The sequence below is a fragment of the Mus musculus genome, chromosome 3 (assembly GCF_000001635.26).
Source record: "Mus musculus strain C57BL/6J chromosome 3, GRCm38.p6 C57BL/6J".
Classification (NCBI taxonomy): Eukaryota; Metazoa; Chordata; class Mammalia; order Rodentia; family Muridae; genus Mus; species Mus musculus.
The window spans coordinates 31,144,429-31,164,844 of NC_000069.6; the positions used below are offsets into that span (position 1 = coordinate 31,144,429).

General features: G+C 47.0%; 1 protein-coding gene across 1 annotated transcript; it reads left to right on the forward strand.

Annotated features, from left to right (window-relative positions):
• Positions 1-5,491: 5,491 nt before the first annotated feature.
• Cldn11 (claudin 11) lies at positions 5,492-19,898 on the forward strand. The gene is made up of 3 exons (NM_008770.3): positions 5,492-5,947; positions 9,486-9,650; positions 18,648-19,898. The coding sequence occupies exons 1-3, from the start codon at positions 5,722-5,724 to the stop codon at positions 18,878-18,880; spliced, it is 624 nt and encodes a 207-aa protein (NP_032796.1). The 5' UTR covers positions 5,492-5,721; the 3' UTR covers positions 18,881-19,898.
• The last annotated feature ends 518 nt before the right edge of the window (positions 19,899-20,416 follow it).

Here is a 20,416-nt window from a genome sequence, read left to right on the forward strand (position 1 = left end):
AAGGGGAAACAAAATACTCACAGGAAATATGCAGACAAAGTGTGGAGCAGAGACAGAAGGAAAGGCCATCCAGAGACTGCCCCACCTGGGGATCCATCACATATACAGACACCAAACCCGGACACTATTGCGGATGTAGGTCAGTGCTCGCTGAAGGGAGCCTTATGTAGCTGTCTCCTGAGAGGCTCTGCCAGAGCCTGACAAATACAGAGGTTGACTCAGCCAACCATTAGACTGAGCATAGGGTTCCCGATGGAGGAGTTGGAGAAGGAACTAAAGAGCTGCGGGAGTTTGCAGCCCCATGGGGGGAGCAACAGTGTCAACCGGCCAGACCCCCCAGAGTTCTTAGGGACTGGACCACCAACCAAAGAGTTGAGGGACCCATGACTCCTGCTGCATATGTGGCAGAGGATGGCCTTGTTGGATATAAGTGGGAGAAGCAGCCCTTGGGTTTGAGCAGGTTCGATGCCCCAATATAGTGGAATACCAGGGCTGGAAGGCAGGAATAGGTGGGTGGGTGGGGGGTGGGGGGTGGAGAGGCAGGGGGAGGGGATGGGGATTCCGGAAGGGAGACCTGGAAAGGGGATAACATTTGAAATGTAAATAAAGAAAATACCCAACAAAAGAAAAAAATATAAAGAAAAATAGATCCTATTAAAGGTACTCAGTGGCCTGTGGAATTGCCTTAGTTAATAGATACTTTCTTTTTTCTTTTCTTTCTTTTTTTTTGTTTTTGTTTTTTGGAGATAGGGTTTCTCTGTATAGCCCTGGCTGTCCTGAAACTCACTTTGTAGACCAGGCTGGCCTCGAACTCAGAAATCCGCCTGCCTCTGCCTCCCAAGTGCTGGGATTAAAGGCATGCGCCACCACGCCCGGCTAATAGATACTTTCACGCAAGAGGGCCTGTGTTTGATCCTCCAGACCTGTTTAAAAAAAAAAAAAAAAAAAAAGGCTGACCTGGGACTGAGGAAATGGCTCGATGGTTAAGAGAAGTATAGCGGGCTGGTGAGATGGCTCAGTGGTTAAGAGCGCTGGCTGCTCTTCCAAAGGTCCCAAGTTCAAATCCCAGCAACCACATGGTGGCTCACAGCCATCCGTAACGAAATCTGATGCTCTCTTCTGGCATGTCTGAAGACAGCTACAGTGTACTTACATATAATAAATAAATCTTAAAAAAAAGAGAAGTACAGCACCAAAGAGAAGTACAGCACCCATATCAGGCAGCTCACAGTCACCCATAACTCCAGCTCCACGAGGTCAGATGCAGAGACAGACAGTCCCTGGAGCTAACGGGCCAACAAGGCTAGCTTACTGGTTGAACTTGCAGGCCTGTGAGAAAAGAAAACAGAAAACCAGAAGGTGAATGGTGGCCAAGGAGCAACACTCGATGCTGTCCTCTGGCGTCTACATGTGCCACACCCCCACAGTCATGTGATCCCACTCACGTCATGTATATACCTACCCCATGCAGAAGGAACTTGATTTGTGGTCTTAGAGAAGTGGGTTCCTAGACACCTTGTGCTTTCATATATTTGGTTTCCTAAAAAGATGTATATTTTTAACGAATGAAAAAAAAAGTGTTACAGAAAAATGCAAATTTTAGTTAAGTCTGTCACCAGTTTGGCTCGTGGGAAGTTGAGGTCAATCCAGCCTCAGGCTGTCTCAGTGCGTTTCTATCTATACAATGACAGTCACTAGAGGGCGCTAAGAGCACACTGATTCGCCCATCGTTCTCCATGTGCTCCGTTAGATGCCAGCAAAATCTCTGGCATTGAGTCAGTCACAAGCCGCCCGAACTGAATGGCCTCTAGTTTGGCTGGCTAATTTCAAGTGTAAATGGTAGGATAACATTTAACACAGATGTTTCTTTCTTCACATATCTGTGAATACACTAACTGCCCCCCTAAGCCTTTCTTTTCAAATATCTTCACTTGATCTTAGCCAAAAGGCCGAGAAGCGATCTTTTCAAATATCTTACAGTAAGAATAAAAACAAATTCATATGGAATATGATATTGGGTTTAAGGCCAGAAGATAGAAACTCAGTTCTCCTCTAGAACTTTCTAGTTCTGCGTCATACTGTGGGGACGTGGAGAGGTGACATGGCAGAGTTTCTGAGAGAAAAGGAAAGGACCTGGGACTGACTGGGAACCACTGGCGACACTGTCTGGGTGTGGTTGGACTCATTGTCACACTGGAGCGGGGCCTGAGATTGTGTGGGGCTTTCTCATTTACTGCATTATGTGGGAAGTCAGATCATGATCACTGGGGACACTTGTGATGCTGTCACAGCAAGGAATGTGGGAGAATCCCGATGTCAAAAAAAAAAGTCAGAAAAAAGAAAACAAAACCACAAGAGAGCTGGTGGGCTTTACCCAGAACCCAGAGCCCCTGGCCATGGGACTGTGTCCTCAGCCTCTGTGGCCCATGCTCTGTACTTCCGTGGCTGCCTGGGCTCCTTTGAACTGGATAACCTTTTTGCTCCTGGCTAACTTATTCAGCTAGATTGTATCTCTGCTGGCCTCCCTCAGGTGTCATTTTGTGTGTCTGTCATAGAAGATGATAACAATAACTTAATTATTCAGTGTCTTGTCTCTTACATGCACCTTCCATTTGTATGTGATTTATGTTACCTTTGTCTTCACAATACCCCTGGTGGGAAATTCACTCTTCTTGTTTCCAAGTGGAGATCATGAGAGTCACATGGGCAAGGGAACAGATCTAGAAGGAATGTGTTCCCTGGGTGTCTCCTTCCAAGACAAAAAATTTGACAGCTTAGTTAAGTCATTTTATTACTTCGTGCCAAAGTTCTGAAATCTGACTTTACAAATGTGTGTGTGTGTGTGTGTGTGTGTGTGTGTGTGTGTGTGTATGCATGTGCATGCATTCATGAGACCCATGGGTGGGCAAGCCATTACTTAACTCTGATTGAGTGAGCTGTCATGTGGAGAACATTAACTCTAAGAATGTAAGAGTTCTAAGAATATAAGTTTCATAGCTAGTTTTGCAGTGAATTGATGGAGCTCAGGGTTTTATAGTTTATATTGTCCTTAGCACAAAGCTAGTTTTGGATATTAAAGGGAATATCCGTCAACATCCAGATGAGTAGACTTTATGATGAAATACTCCGTAGACTTGATGGTTCCTTCGAAGAGGAGCTATATTTCCATAAAATAGTTTGCATAAGCCCTCACCCTGCGAGAGCAAAAGGAGACTGCAAGAACAAGAATTCTGAGCTTCACATCGTAATCTAGTGTCCAGGTTTCTTGAGGATTTGTTGCAGACATTGCTTTCAGCTCGGTATGTATAGTGACTCAGATACCCATAAAAAGAACTATACGGTAGGCTCCGTGTTCATCCCACTTTACAAATGACAGGGAACCGAGAAACATTACATAAAACCGACGTGAAGGCTCACAGGGAAAGGCACTGCCATCAGCCTGAAGTCCTGCCTGTGGTCCCTGGGACCCACTCGGTGGAAGAACACTGACTTCTGCAGCTGTCCTCTGACCTCTATGCGTGTGCCATGCACACATATGCACACAAAGTAGGTAAATAATGTAGTAAAAGACACACGGAATTCTCAGGGGTCGGATACAAACATACTTATTCTTTTAAAAAGCAATGTGAAATGTTTTGATCCCGTAGGCAGTAGTAGTGGAGCCAGGCCTTGGACTATGCAGGCTGGTCTGGGTAGCTCAAATAGCGACTAACTTGTCAATCAACAGCACCAGGCCTGCGTCAAACACATTGCAGGAGTTATCCCCCATAGGCCACAGTAACAGTAATAAAGTGTTTGCCATTCTCACTCCAAGACCAACCCACCAGTCACATAGGCTGAGCCAGCCCAGTGCAAGGCCAACCCACCAGTCACATAGACTGAGAGACAGCCCACTCCAAGACCAACCCACCAGCCACATAGATATCCCACTAGTCTCCTTGATCAAGGGCAGTCTTGGCTTGAAGAGTTGGTGGCATGTATGACCCCATCCATCATGGGGATAACTGCAGCAAGCTCAACAGGATGATGAGCAAAATGTCCATTTGCTGAAATCTGCCACCATTTTAAATAGAATAAGAGGAGAGGGGGAAGAGGCCCAGGTGACTAGATCAAGCCATACAGTAAGATAAGCAATCCTTTTCTTGACTTAAAATTGCACAAGTCCGAAGCTGTAGCTCAATGGTAGAGCATTGTCTGGCTTGCTCAAGTCCGTGGGTTCATCCCCAGTGCCTCCCTCCGCCCAAGGGCACAGAATGAGCCTTATCTGAATGCGTGTAGAGAAGGGGGCTGCCTGGTAGCCTTTGCTGATAGCTTCTGCTTCCCACTCAATCTGGGCTATCGGTTTTCTCGGTGGAGAACAGAAGCTAACTTATTTACAGTGATCTGGGCAGAATGCCTGGCTTTTAATGTATCACAAATGGAACACCAAGCCCTTTAGGAACATTCAGAAAGTGATAACCAGGATGGATTCTCAGGAAAGGTCAGGGACAGGAATGAGCGGGGCCCACGGAGTCTCCTTCCTAGCTGTGTGAACTTCAGGAGCTTGTCCTTTGGGGGGCTGTTTCTTCTGTGTAGAATTGACAGTTGTCCCCACTGCAAAGTGTGGACAATTCAGTAAGCTGTGGTATAAGAACACATGCACTTATCAAGTATTAATAACAGTGAGTAATCGTCACCATTATTGTGACCAGAGTTAATTCTGCTGGCACCATCTTTATTGTGTTATTTGTTTCTTGCGAAGTGTGTATGTGTGTGTTTATGTGTGGCGGTGTGTGTGGGGTGTGTGTCTGTGTACACACGTGTGCACTAGGAGGATGTCCCGTGTCCTGCTCTATCCCCATCTACCTTATTTCCTCGAGCCACAGAATGGCACTGAACCTGGCTCTAGAATGGCAGCTAGCAAACTCAGAGGTCCTTCCGTATCAGTCTAACAGCACCGGGTTACGGACTTAGTAAGCACCATGGCAGGCTTTGTACTGGGTGCTGGGCATTGGGATTGAGGCTCTCTCGTGTGCCAGCGCAGTAAGGGCCCTCACTTACTAAGCTATCTAAGCCCTCTCCCCGGTCTTTTCTTATGGCAACATCGGAGTGCTGAATGTGTCCCCTCTGTTCCTTAGGGGCATAGGAAAATGTACTAGGTGCCCTTGGAAGTGTCCACAGCAGAGAAGAGGGAGCGGTCGGAGAGTTGGTAGAAGTTTAGGAGGGAGACATAGAGAGAGAGAGAGAGAGACTACTTCTCTAGGAGTGAGACTACGCTTAACAAACCCAACAGGAGCTGGACGCGCCCCCTTCACTCTGCGGGTCCCTATCGGGATGGGATTAATTTAATTCCCAGCGCTGACCGTGTGTCACCAGCCGTGGGGCAGCCTGCTGCCCCTCCTCAGCCCCTGCTCCCTTCTACACCCGCACCGAAGCCTGGCTTGCGATTGGCCGGCTCGTCTCGGGGGCTGTCGCGGATTGGCGCTTGCCAGCCCGGGCCCCGGAGTTTAAAGAGGGGGCGGGGACGCGCTGCCCAGCAGCGCTGCAGTCCCCTCCAGGCGCACCTGTCCCCGCTGCACGCTGTCGCAGCAGTGCTTGCAGCCGCTCTCTCCCCATCTCGAGTAGCCCGGAGCCAGCGGCTCGCGAGGGCCAAGAGGGCAAGCCTAGGGAAGGCTCTGTCCAGGACGACACAGGGGGCACAATCCGTGTGAGTCGAGCTGCGTGGACGTCGCTGCGGCCACCATGGTAGCCACTTGCCTTCAGGTGGTGGGTTTCGTCACGAGCTTCGTGGGTTGGATTGGCATCATCGTCACAACGTCCACCAATGACTGGGTGGTGACCTGCAGCTACACCATCCCCACCTGCCGAAAAATGGACGAACTGGGCTCCAAGGGCCTGTGGGCTGACTGCGTCATGGCCACTGGTCTCTACCACTGCAAACCCCTGGTGGACATCCTCATCCTTCCAGGTAAGGACTCCAAGTTTGCAAGCAGCTTCCAGAGGCAGGTTGGGCTAGAATTGGGGATTTTAGACAGGGCTCTCAGAAGTTTGGAGACTCAGAGACCTCTGGATGATACATTTTTGACATCTCCAATCCAACCCTGTAGGAGAATTAGTCCTAAAGAGCCACCTGTCAGCCTCAGTTTCTTTATCTGAACATGAGATGATAAAGGTAACACTGGTCAATCAATGGCTTTGAGAATTTCATGAATCAAATCATATACACATGGTGGGAAATCATATACACTATTGTTAATTCCCCATGATTTCATCATCCCAGGTACCCAAGCTAATCGACCAAAGAGACACTCCAGTCCTCCCCCCACCCCCACTGTGCCATCTCCAGTGGGCTTCCGATTAGAGCTGTCTATAGGCCCGAGGAGAAGAGAACAAAGGGCAATTTCAAATAGGTGTAGGCTGAGCTGAGCTTCTTAGACTGCATGGCACTCCGGAGTCACCCGGATGAGGTTCCGTTCACATTCGAGGAGTCTCTGGACTGCCCGGATTAGTGAGTCTCAGTTGGTTCTCTCAGTTCAGGGCCTGCTTATCTGACTTGTCACCATCTTTACCTACCGTTTGCCCCTGGGATTCCTGCAGTGACTGTGCTTCCCACCCTCTCTCTGCCAGGGTGACACCCTTCTCCAGTTCTGCTCAGCAGGCTGCTAGCTATTGGGAAGAACAAGTACCCTGCGGGGAGGAAACTCCACCAGGGAGACACACTCAATGCCTAGGGTCACAGAGTGGGGTGGGGTGGGGTGGTCGTGGTGGTGGTGGTGGTGGGGTCGGGAATGTCGGGCAGCCTTGGAAACCCAGGGTGAGGGAGTTTGGGAGGGAGCATCTTTGGGTGTCATGGGAAAGTTTTTGGAAACAGTTTTGAAACCTGTAGCCAGTTGGATGACTTGGGTGGTTGTGAGCACCACTTGTGGATTTCTGCTAGAAATCTGTCACCCCCTTTGGCTTCACTGTCACCTAGGTGAGGTGGCCTAACTCCCTCTGGCCTTGTCTGGGTCATGTATATATTTAAGGGCATAGCCAGGCCCTAAGGTCTCGAGAGGAGCTAAATTTGTGCCTTCTCCCGAGAGCGCATTGGGGTTTTCAGAGACTCTGTACCCCCTTTTAGAGCCTTAGGTGCCCTCTCTTTTACAGACAGGACATTTGGAACTCACCTCCCTCCTCACAGCTCACTCACTGCTGACTCAGCTTTATCCCAGGATGCAGAAGTAGGAAACGAAGCCAGGGCTTTGTTTATGTTAGGTGAGCTCTCTACAGTCTGAGCAATATCTCCCCTCCCACGTTATATTTTAAATTCTCTTTGCATTCTCTCCTGGTCCACACCTTGCCTCTACCACATAGTATACCACACGCTGCATGTCACACCTTCCACTTGGACATTCAGAAGAACAAACATTAGGGAACCCTGGTGTGGACTCAGCTTTAGTTAACACTGGCTTTGGTAGACCTGGGTTAGACTCCAGCTCTCAACAGTCTGGGTTATCTGAGACAAATTGCTAACCTCAAGAAACCCTAGTAAATTTTCTTTAAAGAATTTAAGCCAAGCTAACCAGTTATCTTTCAGGATTGCTTATGGGAGCCAGTGAGTCAAGGAATTAAGTCCCGCTTTGAAGTAGGAGGTGGTCTAGGAAGGACAAATGTCGTTTTTCTACTAACAGCTGGGCATGGCTGTAGAGATTTCTAACTGATGCATAAAATCATTTTTGTTTCCTTCCCCTGAAATTCCCTGAGCATTCGGTGCCAAATGGTTTGTTTTCAGAACACACAGGCCACGCTGGGGGCAGGGAGTATATTTTTGTGGAGAAGCTTTTTGTTCTGTGTTCCCGACCTTACCCATCGTGTGGGGGAGGGGCACCCTTCTGTCTCCATCTTCTGATTTCTAGAGGTGGCCTTGGTACTGTAGCACGTGGACAGCCTTGTGCCATAAACTTCAGAGCATCAGTCTGTGTTGACTGCTGCCTTTGTGTGGGCCCTGGCTCTCCTCCCAGCTGCGAGGGAGGGCTGGGCTGAGGCTCCTGGGGTCCACAAGTCTGTGATATCTGATATGTTATTTCATTCTTAAGATGAGATGGGAAGTGGTTGGAAGAGAGCCCAGGTGACACACCTTAAGGGGCAGTGTTGATGCTGCGTGTTGGCACACAAGGGAGGTTGGCTGGATGCAACATGGGGGCCCTGGTATATGGGAAAGCGCTAGGGTCAGTTCTTGGCCTTGCCCTTAACTCAGCCCTCCTCGGGCCACAACCCTAACTCTGCCTGAGCAAATGAAACAGATGGACAGCGGTCATTCTATTTTTTTTTTAAGCGAGGAGAGTGTTCCGATGAGAAACAATAAATAATGTAAGAGTAAAACAGTGAATTTAAATCTGTGACATTTCCCTGGTATCTGCTCATCTTCATTTTACAGGAAGTTGTGCGTATTATAATCTGCATCTTCATGTGGTCTCACTTAGAATTTTTGACATTTCTGCATTTCTCTTTCAACTCACTTCCTTCATTGATAGTTATGCCGTCTACTGTGGGGGCATGAAGACCAAGACAGGCATCTACTCTACTGGAATCTCCAGAGTTAGAGATACACCTTTTAAGCATTGATAGACCTGTGGAGAAACACACCCAAGCACCATTAATGAATGAAGCAGGAAATGAAACTTGGTCAGCTGAGGGGATGGGAGTCAGGAGGACAGCAGCCTCTGGGGAGGAGGGAGAGAGGTGAAGTCTTAGTCTGAGCTTACAGTGTAGTAGTTCAGGGCTCGCATATTCACACCAAGTGTGAACTGAGGATAAAGTCACGTAGTATGCTGAAGTAGTGATACCACACTAGGTTGAGTGTGGCGCCTTGTGCTTATAATCCCAGCCCTGGAGAGGCTGAGGCAGGAGAATTGCCTTGACTATGGTAAGTTTCTGTCCTGAAAAAACAACCTATCACACTGGTACAGAGCAATAATGCTAGTCCTATTCTCTACCAATCTTTTCAGTACTTAGCACAGAAATCTTTTTATGGACCCTTTGAATTGTGAGCTTAATTGTCAGGAGAACTGTTAGGCAGTCGTGTGGGGTCATTATTATTATCATCACTCTGTAGATAACGCGAGTGAGATACAGTAGGTAACCGACCTGCTAACATTGCACAGGCAAATCAGGCCACGGTAGACTGGAGTCAGCAACCCAGCATCACAGGTGACCTTGTTGAACTTCTAGATGATCTTCAACAATGTGTTACAGTAATGCAAGCGAGTGCATGGCTGCTCCACCGTGGCCTGGTGTCTGTGTCTTCATCCAGGTTCTGTCTTTCTAGCACCCTCCCTAAGTGGAAGGTGTGGGGTGATCTTGGATAATATTTATCAAATTTGAAGTCTCAAGAGGGGACAAGAAGAAGAAGAAGGAAGGTGGTGTTGAATTCCCGAGAGGTGGGACTCAGGAGTAGGAGGACCTCTCTCTCCACCACGCTCCCCCTCCCCCAGTCTAACTCACCCTCTCTGCTCTCTTGTTCCCAGGCTACGTGCAGGCTTGTAGAGCCCTCATGATTGCTGCCTCCGTTCTGGGCCTGCCCGCCATCTTGCTGCTGTTGACAGTTCTCCCCTGCATCCGAATGGGCCACGAGCCTGGAGTGGCCAAGTACAGGCGAGCCCAGCTGGCTGGGGTGCTCCTTATTCTGCTGGGTAAGCTTTCTTCTTGGCATCCCAACTCCAGTGAATGTGAAGAATCTCAGATCTTGCTGTTGCTACTTCAAGAGAAATGTGCAAAGAACTCAAGAGAACCCACTGGCGACAGAAAGCCACATTTGTATCCCTTTAGATCATATTCCAGAGGAAGTTTAGATGGGACTCTATCTACATCTGTGAAAGGAGCCCATAGGTTAATAAGAAAATGACAACCCGGGGGACCCTGGAGGAAGAGGGTTGCAGGGTGGCTCTCTGAGCAGGCTTCAGAGTAGAATCGGATTTGAACGACTTGTATTTAGACTTCATAGCAAGTCAATTGAACTGGAGGTTCCTGGGGACCAGGTCAGGGAGGATAGTTTTAGGGAGCTCTGCGGGGGGGGGGGGGGGCGAGGTGGGTGATTCTCATTGCAAGAGGAAATGAGAGCCTCATGGGTATATAATGAGAGGACAGGAAAAGAGGAACATAAAGGAGAGGTATGGAGGGTGGTAGACCAGTAGGTGATGGATCAAGGCTTTGTTCAGTAAGTGTTCATTAATCAAGTATTGCAGGCACTGTGGTAGGCAATGGGGTCCCTGCTGGGGAAAAGGAATGCTGGATTTGGTGTGTATAGACACTCTGGGATATGGTCTGTGGTCACCTTAAAAAGGCTCCCATGCAGTGAACAGGGAGGAAGGCACCTAAGTCACACTGCAGGTGTGTCCCAGAGCACAGGAATCCAGGGGTCAGAGGTGAGGAGAAGGCCATGGGTTGTAGGGCAGAACAATCAAGGCTGAGGAAGTGTGTGTTCATTCAGTGTTGCTGATCATACTTGTACACAGGGACTTGAATTAACTCCCTGCTGTGGGTCTGGTCTCCTGTACTGCAAAAATAAATGCTAGCCAGACAAAGCACATGTATAATCCCAGCCCTTGCAAAGGAAAGGCAGGAAGATCAGAAGTTCATCTTCTTGGCTAATGAGGCTAACCCGGGATATATAAGACCTTGTTTTTTTAAAAAAAATTCCTCTGACCTTTCGTATGAGAGCTCCAGAAGAGGGACAATATGTTAAAGTGACTGCAGACAAGCCGTGGAGGGAGAGGGACAGCTGAAGTGGACAGATGCTTGCAGGGATGCAGGTGTGCGGCTTGCTTTGCTTTGTTTATTTTGGGGATGGTGGAGGAAGCAATGTGTGGTTTGAAACCAGATTAATAGAACTTTCTTTTTTTTTTCTTTTTGGTTTGAAGGCATTTATTGAAGAAAGGCAGAGAGAGAGAGAAGGGAAGAGAAGTAGAGGGCAGCTATGGCAACATGGAGAGAGCTAGACCTTCCTCCCTCCCTCCCTCCCTCCCTCCCTCCCTCCCTCCCTCCCTCCCTCCCTCCCTCCCTCCCTCCCTCCTCTCCTCTCTCCTCCTCCTCCTCCTCCTCCTCCTCCTCCTCCTCCTCCTCCTCCTCCTCCTCCTCCTCCTCCTCTTCTTCTTCTTCTTCTTCTTCTTCTTCTTCTTCTTTTTTGAGACAGGGTTTCTCTATGTAGCTCTGGCTGTCCTGGAACTTGCTCTGTAGACCAGGCTAGCCTTGAACTCAGCGATTCACCTGCCTTTGCTTCCCGAGTGCTGGGATTAAAGGCATGCACCATCACACCTGGTTGATTTTCTTTGTCTTGCTACTATTTGCTTGTTTGCTTGTGTTTTTTAAACATCTGTTATGTGTATGTGTGCACACACATGGAGGACAGCTGGTTCTCACTTTCTGCCTGGAGAATGAACTCAGGCTGCCGCCTTGGCAGTGAGACCTTTACCCACCGAGCCATCTTAGCCCAAGTTTTGCTTTGTGTTTTTAAGGTGGCTTGGTATAGGAAGACGGCTTGATAGCTGAGGAAGACGAGGTGGGGCTGGAGAGAGGGTGTGCATCTGTCAGTCCGTTTGTCTGTCTCCATCCAATCTGTGGGAGAAAAGAAATCTGACCCTAATAAGCTGTACAGTGGCATCTTGTCACCAGAACGGGATTTGCAGTCCGGTTCTCACTTCACATTTTGACTGCAGGCAGATTTATTTCTCAGCAGGTCTCCGCTTGCCTTTGGGTTTCCTGCTGCTTTGACTGTGTGGAGCTGGCTCTGGAGTTCTGTTGTCTCAAGAGTGTCACCTGCTGATTTCCTTCAGGTCTTCTCACTCCCCCCCCATCCCCCCCAGCCATAAGATCCTTGCTTGCCACCATCAGGGATGGGTGGGAGAAGCCAGTGTGTGAAGGCTCCCTTTGTGTGCAGCTCTGGGTTTCTTTCTTCCACTCTCCACTCTCTGGGCTCTAGGCCATGTCAGTCCCAGGGGTCACTGCTGAGACATGGCTACTGAGCAAACGGCACGATATGGAAACTGAGCATGAATCAGTTCTCCCTGGTCCTGAACACCTCTGTGTTTCTGAAGGCTTAAAAGGAAGCTTGCTTGCTGGCCAGCCCCATCTTCTTAAGTCTGAGTGGGAGGGAGTAGAAGCTTGATTCTGCATTGTTCAAGGAGCAGCAGATGAAGGAGCTAAAGAGATCTGCAACCCTGTAGGTGCAACATTATGAACTAACCAGTACCCCAGAGCTCTTGACTCTAGCTGCATATGTATCAAAAGATGGCCTAGTCGGCCATCACTGGAAAGAGAGGCCCATTGGACACGCAAACTTTATATGCCCCAGTACAGGGGAATGCCAGGGCCAAAAAAAAAAAAAAAAAAAAAAAATGGGAATGGGTGGGTAGGGAAGTGGGGGGGGGGGAAGGGTATGGGGGACTTTTGGGATAGCATTCTAAATGTAATTGAGGAAAATACGTAATAATAAAAAATATTAAAAAAAAAAGGAGCAGCAGATGGCCCCAGATAAGGGAGGTCGGAGTGGATCCCACTCTGTCAATTTCCAGGGCACCAGGCGCTGGGCCCTAGCATCCCATCTTGTCAGTTGGAACCAAACAGACTGTACTGAATCAGGACCCCACTGCTCTCAAGTATGTCCAGGGAGCAGGTACTGTCTCTAACAATCATGCTTCCTTCACAGCCTAGTAAGAACAGTGCAATGAAGTATGGGAAATATTTAGTATGGCATCTGGCACATAGTAGGTCACCCTTGCCATGATTATGGTTGTTGTTGGCTAGAGGAAATAGAGGGCCAACCTAGTCATGTTTGAGTTCTGAGAGGGTCACGTCTTCACATAGAGCTGGAGAGGAGAGGCGTGATAACACAGTATCACCTGCATCCTGGCTTAATGGAAGTATTCCCAACACAGAAATCAGGATATGGGTGTCCACACAAGATGTCCACTTGTCCCATCATGAAGGGACCCTGAGTCCTTGATCTGATTCAGTTCATTTTCCCCTTGCTTCACAGTGGAAAGCCATTCACCCAGATGTCTCTCAGGGAGTGGGCAGGAGGAAATAGGACTTGACCACCCCAGGGAATTTCTTTCCTCTAAACATCTGGGCCAGTGGCTTTATTTATGGTGGAAAAAGTCGTTTTGGTTGTCATCGTTTGGGTTGATGGTGAAGTGTGCTAGAAATAAGGGTAGGGGCAAAGGTGAGATGAACTGCTTGTCATAGTCACAGATCTGCCACAGGGAAGGGAATCCTGTGTATGGAACGAGGGCGTGGCCTTTAAGTATGGTGGCAACCCTGCCCATAAGCAGAGACCCTAACTGCTGTGTGAACTCTTCCTGGCTCTGAATTCTGGGATTGTTTTTTGAAAACATATTAATAAGTATCTGGATACAGACATAATAATGTAGCGTGACTAGGGAACTAGCTTCAATCCCCAGCAACGCATACACAGACAATAAATAAGAATAAAACTAATTCACCAGATAACCACGAGGCTTGTTTTAGACTGCTATGGGGAAAAGTAGTTGATGATACGCGGAGTAAAAACAGGAACAATGTCAGCGTTGGACGCTGGCCAGGAAAATAACACACTCCAATATTCCATTGACTTGACGGGAGTTATAAATGCTAGGTTTTCCTGGCGATTACCCTCGTGAGAGGGGCATATCCCCGGACGGCTGCTTTCTTACGTCAGTGCTTTAGAAAAACGACAGGCGAGGAAAGAAAAACCCAAGCTTTTCTAGCTTCAAATGGGAAAAGAACAGCAAATAAATATGATCCCACAACTCACCGAGAAGCATCAGTCGGTCTTTTACCCCCTCCCCTACTACGTAGTACGTACGTACGTACGTAGCCCTCAAACTAGTGCAGCGCAGCTCTGCTTAGCTTCTCCGCGTGATCATCCCCTAGCAATTTTCCCGCCCCCCACCGCCAAGGCCTTAGATGTTTCTGGTGACTATCTCCGCATCTCAAGGAGAATATAATCAGACAAACTCAAGTAATTTTTTTTTTTTTTTTTTGGTTTTTCGAGACAGGGTTTCTCTGTGTAGCCTTGGCTGTCCTGGAACTCAAACTCAGAAATCTGCTTGCCTCTGCCTCCCAAGTGCTGGGATTAAAGGCATGCACCACCACGCCCGGCTCAAAAAACTGAAGTAATTTAACGGTGCTTTAAAAAGTCGCTTTGGTGCCTAGCATAGGATGCAGCTTGAAAACACAAGCACACATGAGGAAAGAAGAGACCCCAGTGTCTGAGGATTTCCTTCATCTGTTGGCTTTTTCCTTCTGTTTTCCTCTCATTTGTTACCTAAAAAATCAGACACAGCGCATTCCTTTTATTTAACTTCACCATGTCTTTTATTCTTTGTGTGTGAGTGAATGCGTGTGCGTGTGCGTGTGCGTGTGCGTGTGTGTGTGTGTGTGTGCGTGTGCGTGTGCGCGCGCGCGCGAGCTGTGTTGTGAGCCTGACAGAGTACAAGGAGGAGAAGGACCTCAGATGTTTTGCTCTTTCTGCCTTATTCCCCTGAGACAGATTTCACTCAACCTGGAGCTAGGTCTAGGTCTAGGTCGGCAGTCGGGAGCCAGAAGACTCCACTGAGCGTCTTCTCCCTACAGGTCTAGGGTTACAGGCACAGTGGCTCTGCTCAGACTTTTGTGTGGGTGTTGGGGATTTGCACTGAGGTCCTCACGCTTGCGCAATGCAAGCTCTTACCCACTGAACACGAAACTCCTCAGCCCACATTATTTTTCTTTTGCTATTTTTTTTTTTTTTTTTAGTTGATACCTAATAAGTGTCTATAGTTAAGAGGTTGTGTGGATCTCATTTACTTAATTTCTGCATATAGTTACAATAGATCACTAACTTTTGGCAAAGAAATATCCTGACAACTAAGTAATACACTGTATTGCATTATTTGAAAATTGTCCACACTAGAGGCAAACTTTTTAAATCTTTAATGAGGAAGGGGTTTTACTTGTGTGTGTGTGTGTGTCTTCTCTGTTTCTTCCTCCCCCTCCTTTAGTCCCCTGTCTCATCCCCTAAACAGACTACAGAATTCTGCTCCTTCCTGTGCAGGTAGGGATGACATCTCCTGAAGGAGTAAGAAGTTTCAGAGCAAAAAATTAATGTCTTGTTTTAGAGACTTAATTTAAAATAAATTCTGATATAAAATAAAGAAGGTAGAATATTCGGTTGCTCATCTTTCCTTCTTTAACTTATTGGTAACTTCTTATAAAAACCGTTTATTCGGGCTGGTGAGATGGCTCAGTGGGTAAGAGCACCCGACTGCTCTTCCGAAGGTCAGGAGTTCAAATCCCAGCAACCACATGGTGGCTCACAACCATCCTTAACAAGATCTGACTCCCTCTTCTGGAGTGTCTGAGGACAGCTACAGTGTACTTACATATAATAAATAAACAAATATTAAAAAAAAAAAAAAACCGTTTATTCCCCCCGCCCCCCCCCTCAGGGCCATTTCGAACGGCTTTTTTGGGACAGGGCTTGGGGGGGATGTAGGTAGGTACACAAATAGAAACAAATCTGTAAGAAGTCCTTGAGAAAGCCAACAGTGATTGCAATTTTTCAGTGGTCACTGGTCCATATTTTTCAGTGATTTGACCTGAATTTTCTAACCTCACAGTCAATCAGCACCCCCTCTCCCCGAAAACCACTGCCGAAATGGAGCATATCTTCCTTTGTTTGTGTCGAAACGTTTTTCCTCCTGAGTTCAGGCAGATGTCACGGTGCATCGGCCTCTAGTTCCTCTCATAGTCTGTGGTGGCCTATCGTTTCTCAGCTGTTTTGATGTGGTTTGACTTTGAGTACCACAGGAATTCCATTCGGAGTTCACTCATTGCCAGGAAGGAAAGAGCTCCCGGTGCTCCTTCTCCATGTTTCGCATGGATTATGAGAGAGGAGAGATTTTAATTAGGTAAACTGTGAGTGTGTGACTCTCAGTCTGCTACAGTCACATTAAAATTTATGAATGGGGTGTAGGGAGGGGGAAAGTAGAGCCAAAAATGAGACTACCTCTCATTCATCTGTCTGTCCCATCCATCCATCCGTCCATCCGTCTTTTATTTGCCCACTCACTTATGCATCCAATCCTATGCAGTCATTTTATAGTTATACAGGCATTTCCCCTTCTCCTAGTAATTTGTATACTACAACACTATGTATACAGTAAACCCAACAGCATTGCTAACAGATGCAGAATCAGTGGAGCCCTTGGAGCTCTTAGAGCACGGAGCCTGATGCTTCCTAGCTGTTTTGTGTATGCTTAGGAAATAAAGGAAAGCCAAGGGGACTGGAGACCATTTTTGGTCTTGCTGTATAAAATCTAAACCTAATCTGACTGTTCTTAGTTTTCACAAGGGTGGGGGATGTTTTAAGTGCTTGCGTGGGTGTGTGCTCATACTCATGAGTATGCATGTGTATTCTAGTTCCAAAGAGTAACACTTAATTTGAACCATGAAGTGTTTTGAAATCAGTTAGCTTTTTGTGGGATGGACTGGTTGCATTGGCCCAAATCAACTCTCAGGGAACAGGACTTTCTCTCCCTATCCCACTGTCTCAGTCCTTACCCTGTTCCTCTCAGTGTGCCTGGGCATTGAAAAGCTCTTGCTGATTGCTGGGTTTGCCCACAGCAGAGTGAATGCCTACTTTTGGGGGTTAGGAGTCTCTGCTGTATTGCTTCTTGTCATGGGAAACCCATAGCAATTTTCTTGTGCTGAAACATTCTAGAAAAGAATCTCTGTAAACTGTCCCTATAGAGGAAAAGTTTTTCTCTTCATGAGATAAGTTTCAGGCCAGCCTGGGACACACAAGGCCTTGTTCCAAAACAAAACAAAAAGAAAATCAATTTGGTCAATTCAGAACAACCCCCCCTCCAATCCCGATCTCTTGCCCCTGCCCTCTGCCTGGGGTTGGAATGCCCTCTTTTTACTCTGTATTTACATGGTGCTCACTGGGGTGGGGGTGGGGTGCTTACTCAGTCCATTGTTAATAAAAACTGTTGAAGGCTACACAGCAATTGGATGAGACCTTTCAAGTCTTTCAACGTGGGTAAGATTTGACCCTTAGTTTACAGTTGATGTTAAAGGAAGATTGCATTTCTTCTTCTTGGGCAGATACTGTAAGTTCAACAGCTTGACGCATTGAAAGTGACAAGGGCACTCCAGGTGGCAATTGCTGCGGTGTTCTGTCTTGAATTTGTCCGTGGCTTTTAGCATACTGGCTGGAAATCCTGTTGTTCTGATTAGTTTCCGGTCTAGCAATTCTAACCATCTCAAGTTAAAAGTTTTTACTAAAATCTCGTCCTGCTGTGTCTGGGAGAAATCAGAGGATACTAAAGGGAACCGTGGGGGTTGCTTTGAGTTTTGTCATCCTATGAAACAGTCATTAGACACATTCGGCCATTTGAATGAGAATAATTAAAATTAAAAAGTTCAGATTGTCGATCTCAGGAGCCCCATGGCATAGGGGAATGGCCCTGTGCAGCTTGTTGCTATCCTACTTAGAGCCAGTTTAAGTTTGGTTTTTTTTTTTCCTTGAAAAAAGAAATCTGGACAAGTGAGGCAGCTGAGGAAGTAAAGACAGTCTCTAAGACAGATGATTTGAGTTCAATCCTTGGAAGTCACGTGGTGAACTCCTGAGAGTGTCCTCTGACCTCCACACATACTCTGTGGCGTGTGTGCTCTTTGATACACATACTCACATAGTCAAAACTTAAAAACCATGAATAGATGAACTATTTTTACCTCAAGGACTGTTCATTTGTGTGTTGGTGTTGTGTGATTATGAACGGCACCACACAAACTCAGACCCTTGCCTGGTTCTCTCATCACCTAGCAAGGCTTGCTCTGGCAAGACAAGGAGTAGCTGGTCCAGGCCTTTGTAATGTGGATGGAGTCCCTCAAGAATGAGGGATAGAAAGCTGAGAGGGAAGCCGTCTTGTTTCTTAGTTTTGAAGAGCTTGATTGATCATTCAGTCATTTAGCCAGGGATGGTGCTGAGCTGAACATTGAGTTTCTAGACATAAATAAGCCATGGCCTCTGCCTTCAGAGAACTGAGTGTGGGATGGGGAATAGATGTGTAAATCTAATATGCATAATGTCTAGTGATTAGGTAAGTATAATAATAGAATTGTAACTGTAGAGATCTGGAGATAAGGGTCAGTTACTAGAGTGCGCCTAGCAAGCCACGGGGGTCCATCCCTAGTACCTCATAAACTGGTTGTGCCACCTCATGCCTGAAATCCCAGAACTCAGGGAATAAAGGTTAAGGTTATCCTTGGCTACACAGCATAGCTAGCCTGCGCTATATGATGTCTTGACCTGAAAACCCACAAAACAACAGCAACAAAACACACACAAATGGAACAGGAACAAAAAGTAACACGATGTATAAGTGAAAAGAAATAGATGGGTTTGGGCATAAACGATCATATTAAGTCTTTACAAGGGTGTTTGTTTCTGCGATCTGTGGACAAAACAAGAAGCAGCTACTGGCCACAAGGCTGTCAGTGCATTCTTAGAGCAGAGGTTGCCAAAGGAGCTGTGTTCTGTTTTGGCGTTTCTGATTGGAAGGGATGTGTCATGAGTAGACCCGCCTGCCCTGTGCACTTGATGTGTGATAAGTGTGTCCAGTCACCCTCTCTCCCTGTCTCCCCAGCTCTCTGCGCCATTGTCGCCACCATCTGGTTTCCTGTATGTGCCCACCGCGAGATCACCATCGTGAGCTTTGGCTACTCGCTGTACGCAGGTTGGATCGGTGCTGTGATGTGCCTGGTGGGTGGCTGTGTCATCGTCTGCTGCTCCGGGGATGCACAGTCATTTGGAGAAAACCGTTTCTATTACTCTTCTGGTTCCAGCTCGCCAACGCATGCCAAGAGTGCCCATGTCTAAGAGGGCTGCTCCACTGCCCGCCGAGGTGCTGTAAATGCTGGGCCTGGGCCCTGGGTTTGCTCGCCACAGTGGGGAGAAGCCCACTTCCCTGCCAGGCACTAAAGCCAAAGTTCTAGAAAGTATCCTGCCCCGGCATTTTGAAGTCGTAACACCCCACCCACCCACCCACCACTTCTTGGCTGCCTTAAAAGAAAGCTCTAGCTCAGTTAATGCCCACATAGTTTTCTCCTGGAGTTGCGGGCTGTGGCTGTTTGCTCTTTCCTCGGGCATTCCATTGTTGTTGATTAAAAAAATATTTTGTTTCTCTCTTAAATTCAAATGTCTTGGGAACATTGCTGACTTGGGTGTGGATTGGGAAAGAAATAAAAGATGCTTTTCAAAGGGTTACCAACGACAGTGGAAGCCTTATAGAGACAGCTCTCTTCTCCCTTTCGGCTTAGTTTCAAGGTCACTTATATATAAGAGATAGAAATGGATAGATTGGGAACACGGGTGGGAGGGGAACTCAGAGCTTTCCCTCCACGGGAAGCTTCTCTTTTATAAGTTGAGGGGTTGGGTGTCTTTTTTTTTTTAGTTTGCGATTTTACATTTTTCTGTACGTACTTTTTCAAGATTGATCATTTTTATAACCACGGGTTTCCTGAAAATTCTCAATTCACCAATATGAAGGAAATGAACCAAGCAGACGTTAATATGCAATAAATAATAGTACGAAGATTATAACTTTAACTGACTGCCCACGGTTTCCAGGTTTGTATGCTATAGTTTTTAATCCTATGGTTGCATATGCTTCAAATTAACACATTTAAAAATCTTTTCTCCCCTTCTATTTCTGTCTCCATTCTGTTAGAGACCATGAAGCAGTATTGTTTAACATAAGTTGTACTGTTAAGTTTGGCTTCATGGGTGTAAACACCAATGGTCTGTCAGTGTCTAAGACTCTGGATACTGCAAGCTCCGTCCGGTGCATTTGTTCAGGTAAAATCTGTGCAATAAAATAACAAACTGTCTCCAAAGCTGCTCTTTAGTCTTCTGTTGAATTCAGAGTATTTGTCTGATTTTTTTAAAAAAGAACTCAACAAATTAATTTCTGATCATTGTGCAAAGAACAAACCGTAAGGGGCTGATGAGCTGGCTCAGTGGGGAAAGTGCTTAGTGCTTAAGCACTCAGATCTGAGTTCAAGTTTCACCAGCTCCAAAGTTGGTAATCCCAGTGCACACATCCTCTCTCTTTCTGTGCTCGTGCACACACACACACACACACACACACACACACACACACACACACAAGTGTGTGTGTTATGTGTAGTTTGGAGGATCTTTGGGGAGTCTAGACAGGTGGAAAACTCCAGATTCAATGAGAAACCTTGTTTCAAAAGTAAGATAATGAACCCCACATGAGGGTTCACATCTTTAATCCCATAACTTGGGAGACAGAGTCAGAGGGAATCTCTGTGAGTCCTGCTTGGTCTGTAAAGTGAGTTTTAGGACAGCCAGGGCTACATAGAGAGATCCAGTCTCAAAAACAGAATGAAA

Coding starts and splice junctions, on each gene's coding strand:
- Cldn11 (NM_008770.3), top strand. CDS start 5,722: ATGGTAGCCACTTGCCTTCAGGTGGTGGGTTTCGTCACGAGCTTCGTG. Junction 5,948..9,485: donor GGACATCCTCATCCTTCCAG/GTAAGGACTCCA, acceptor TCTTGTTCCCAG/GCTACGTGCAGGCTTGTAGA. Junction 9,651..18,647: donor GGTGCTCCTTATTCTGCTGG/GTAAGCTTTCTT, acceptor CTGTCTCCCCAG/CTCTCTGCGCCATTGTCGCC.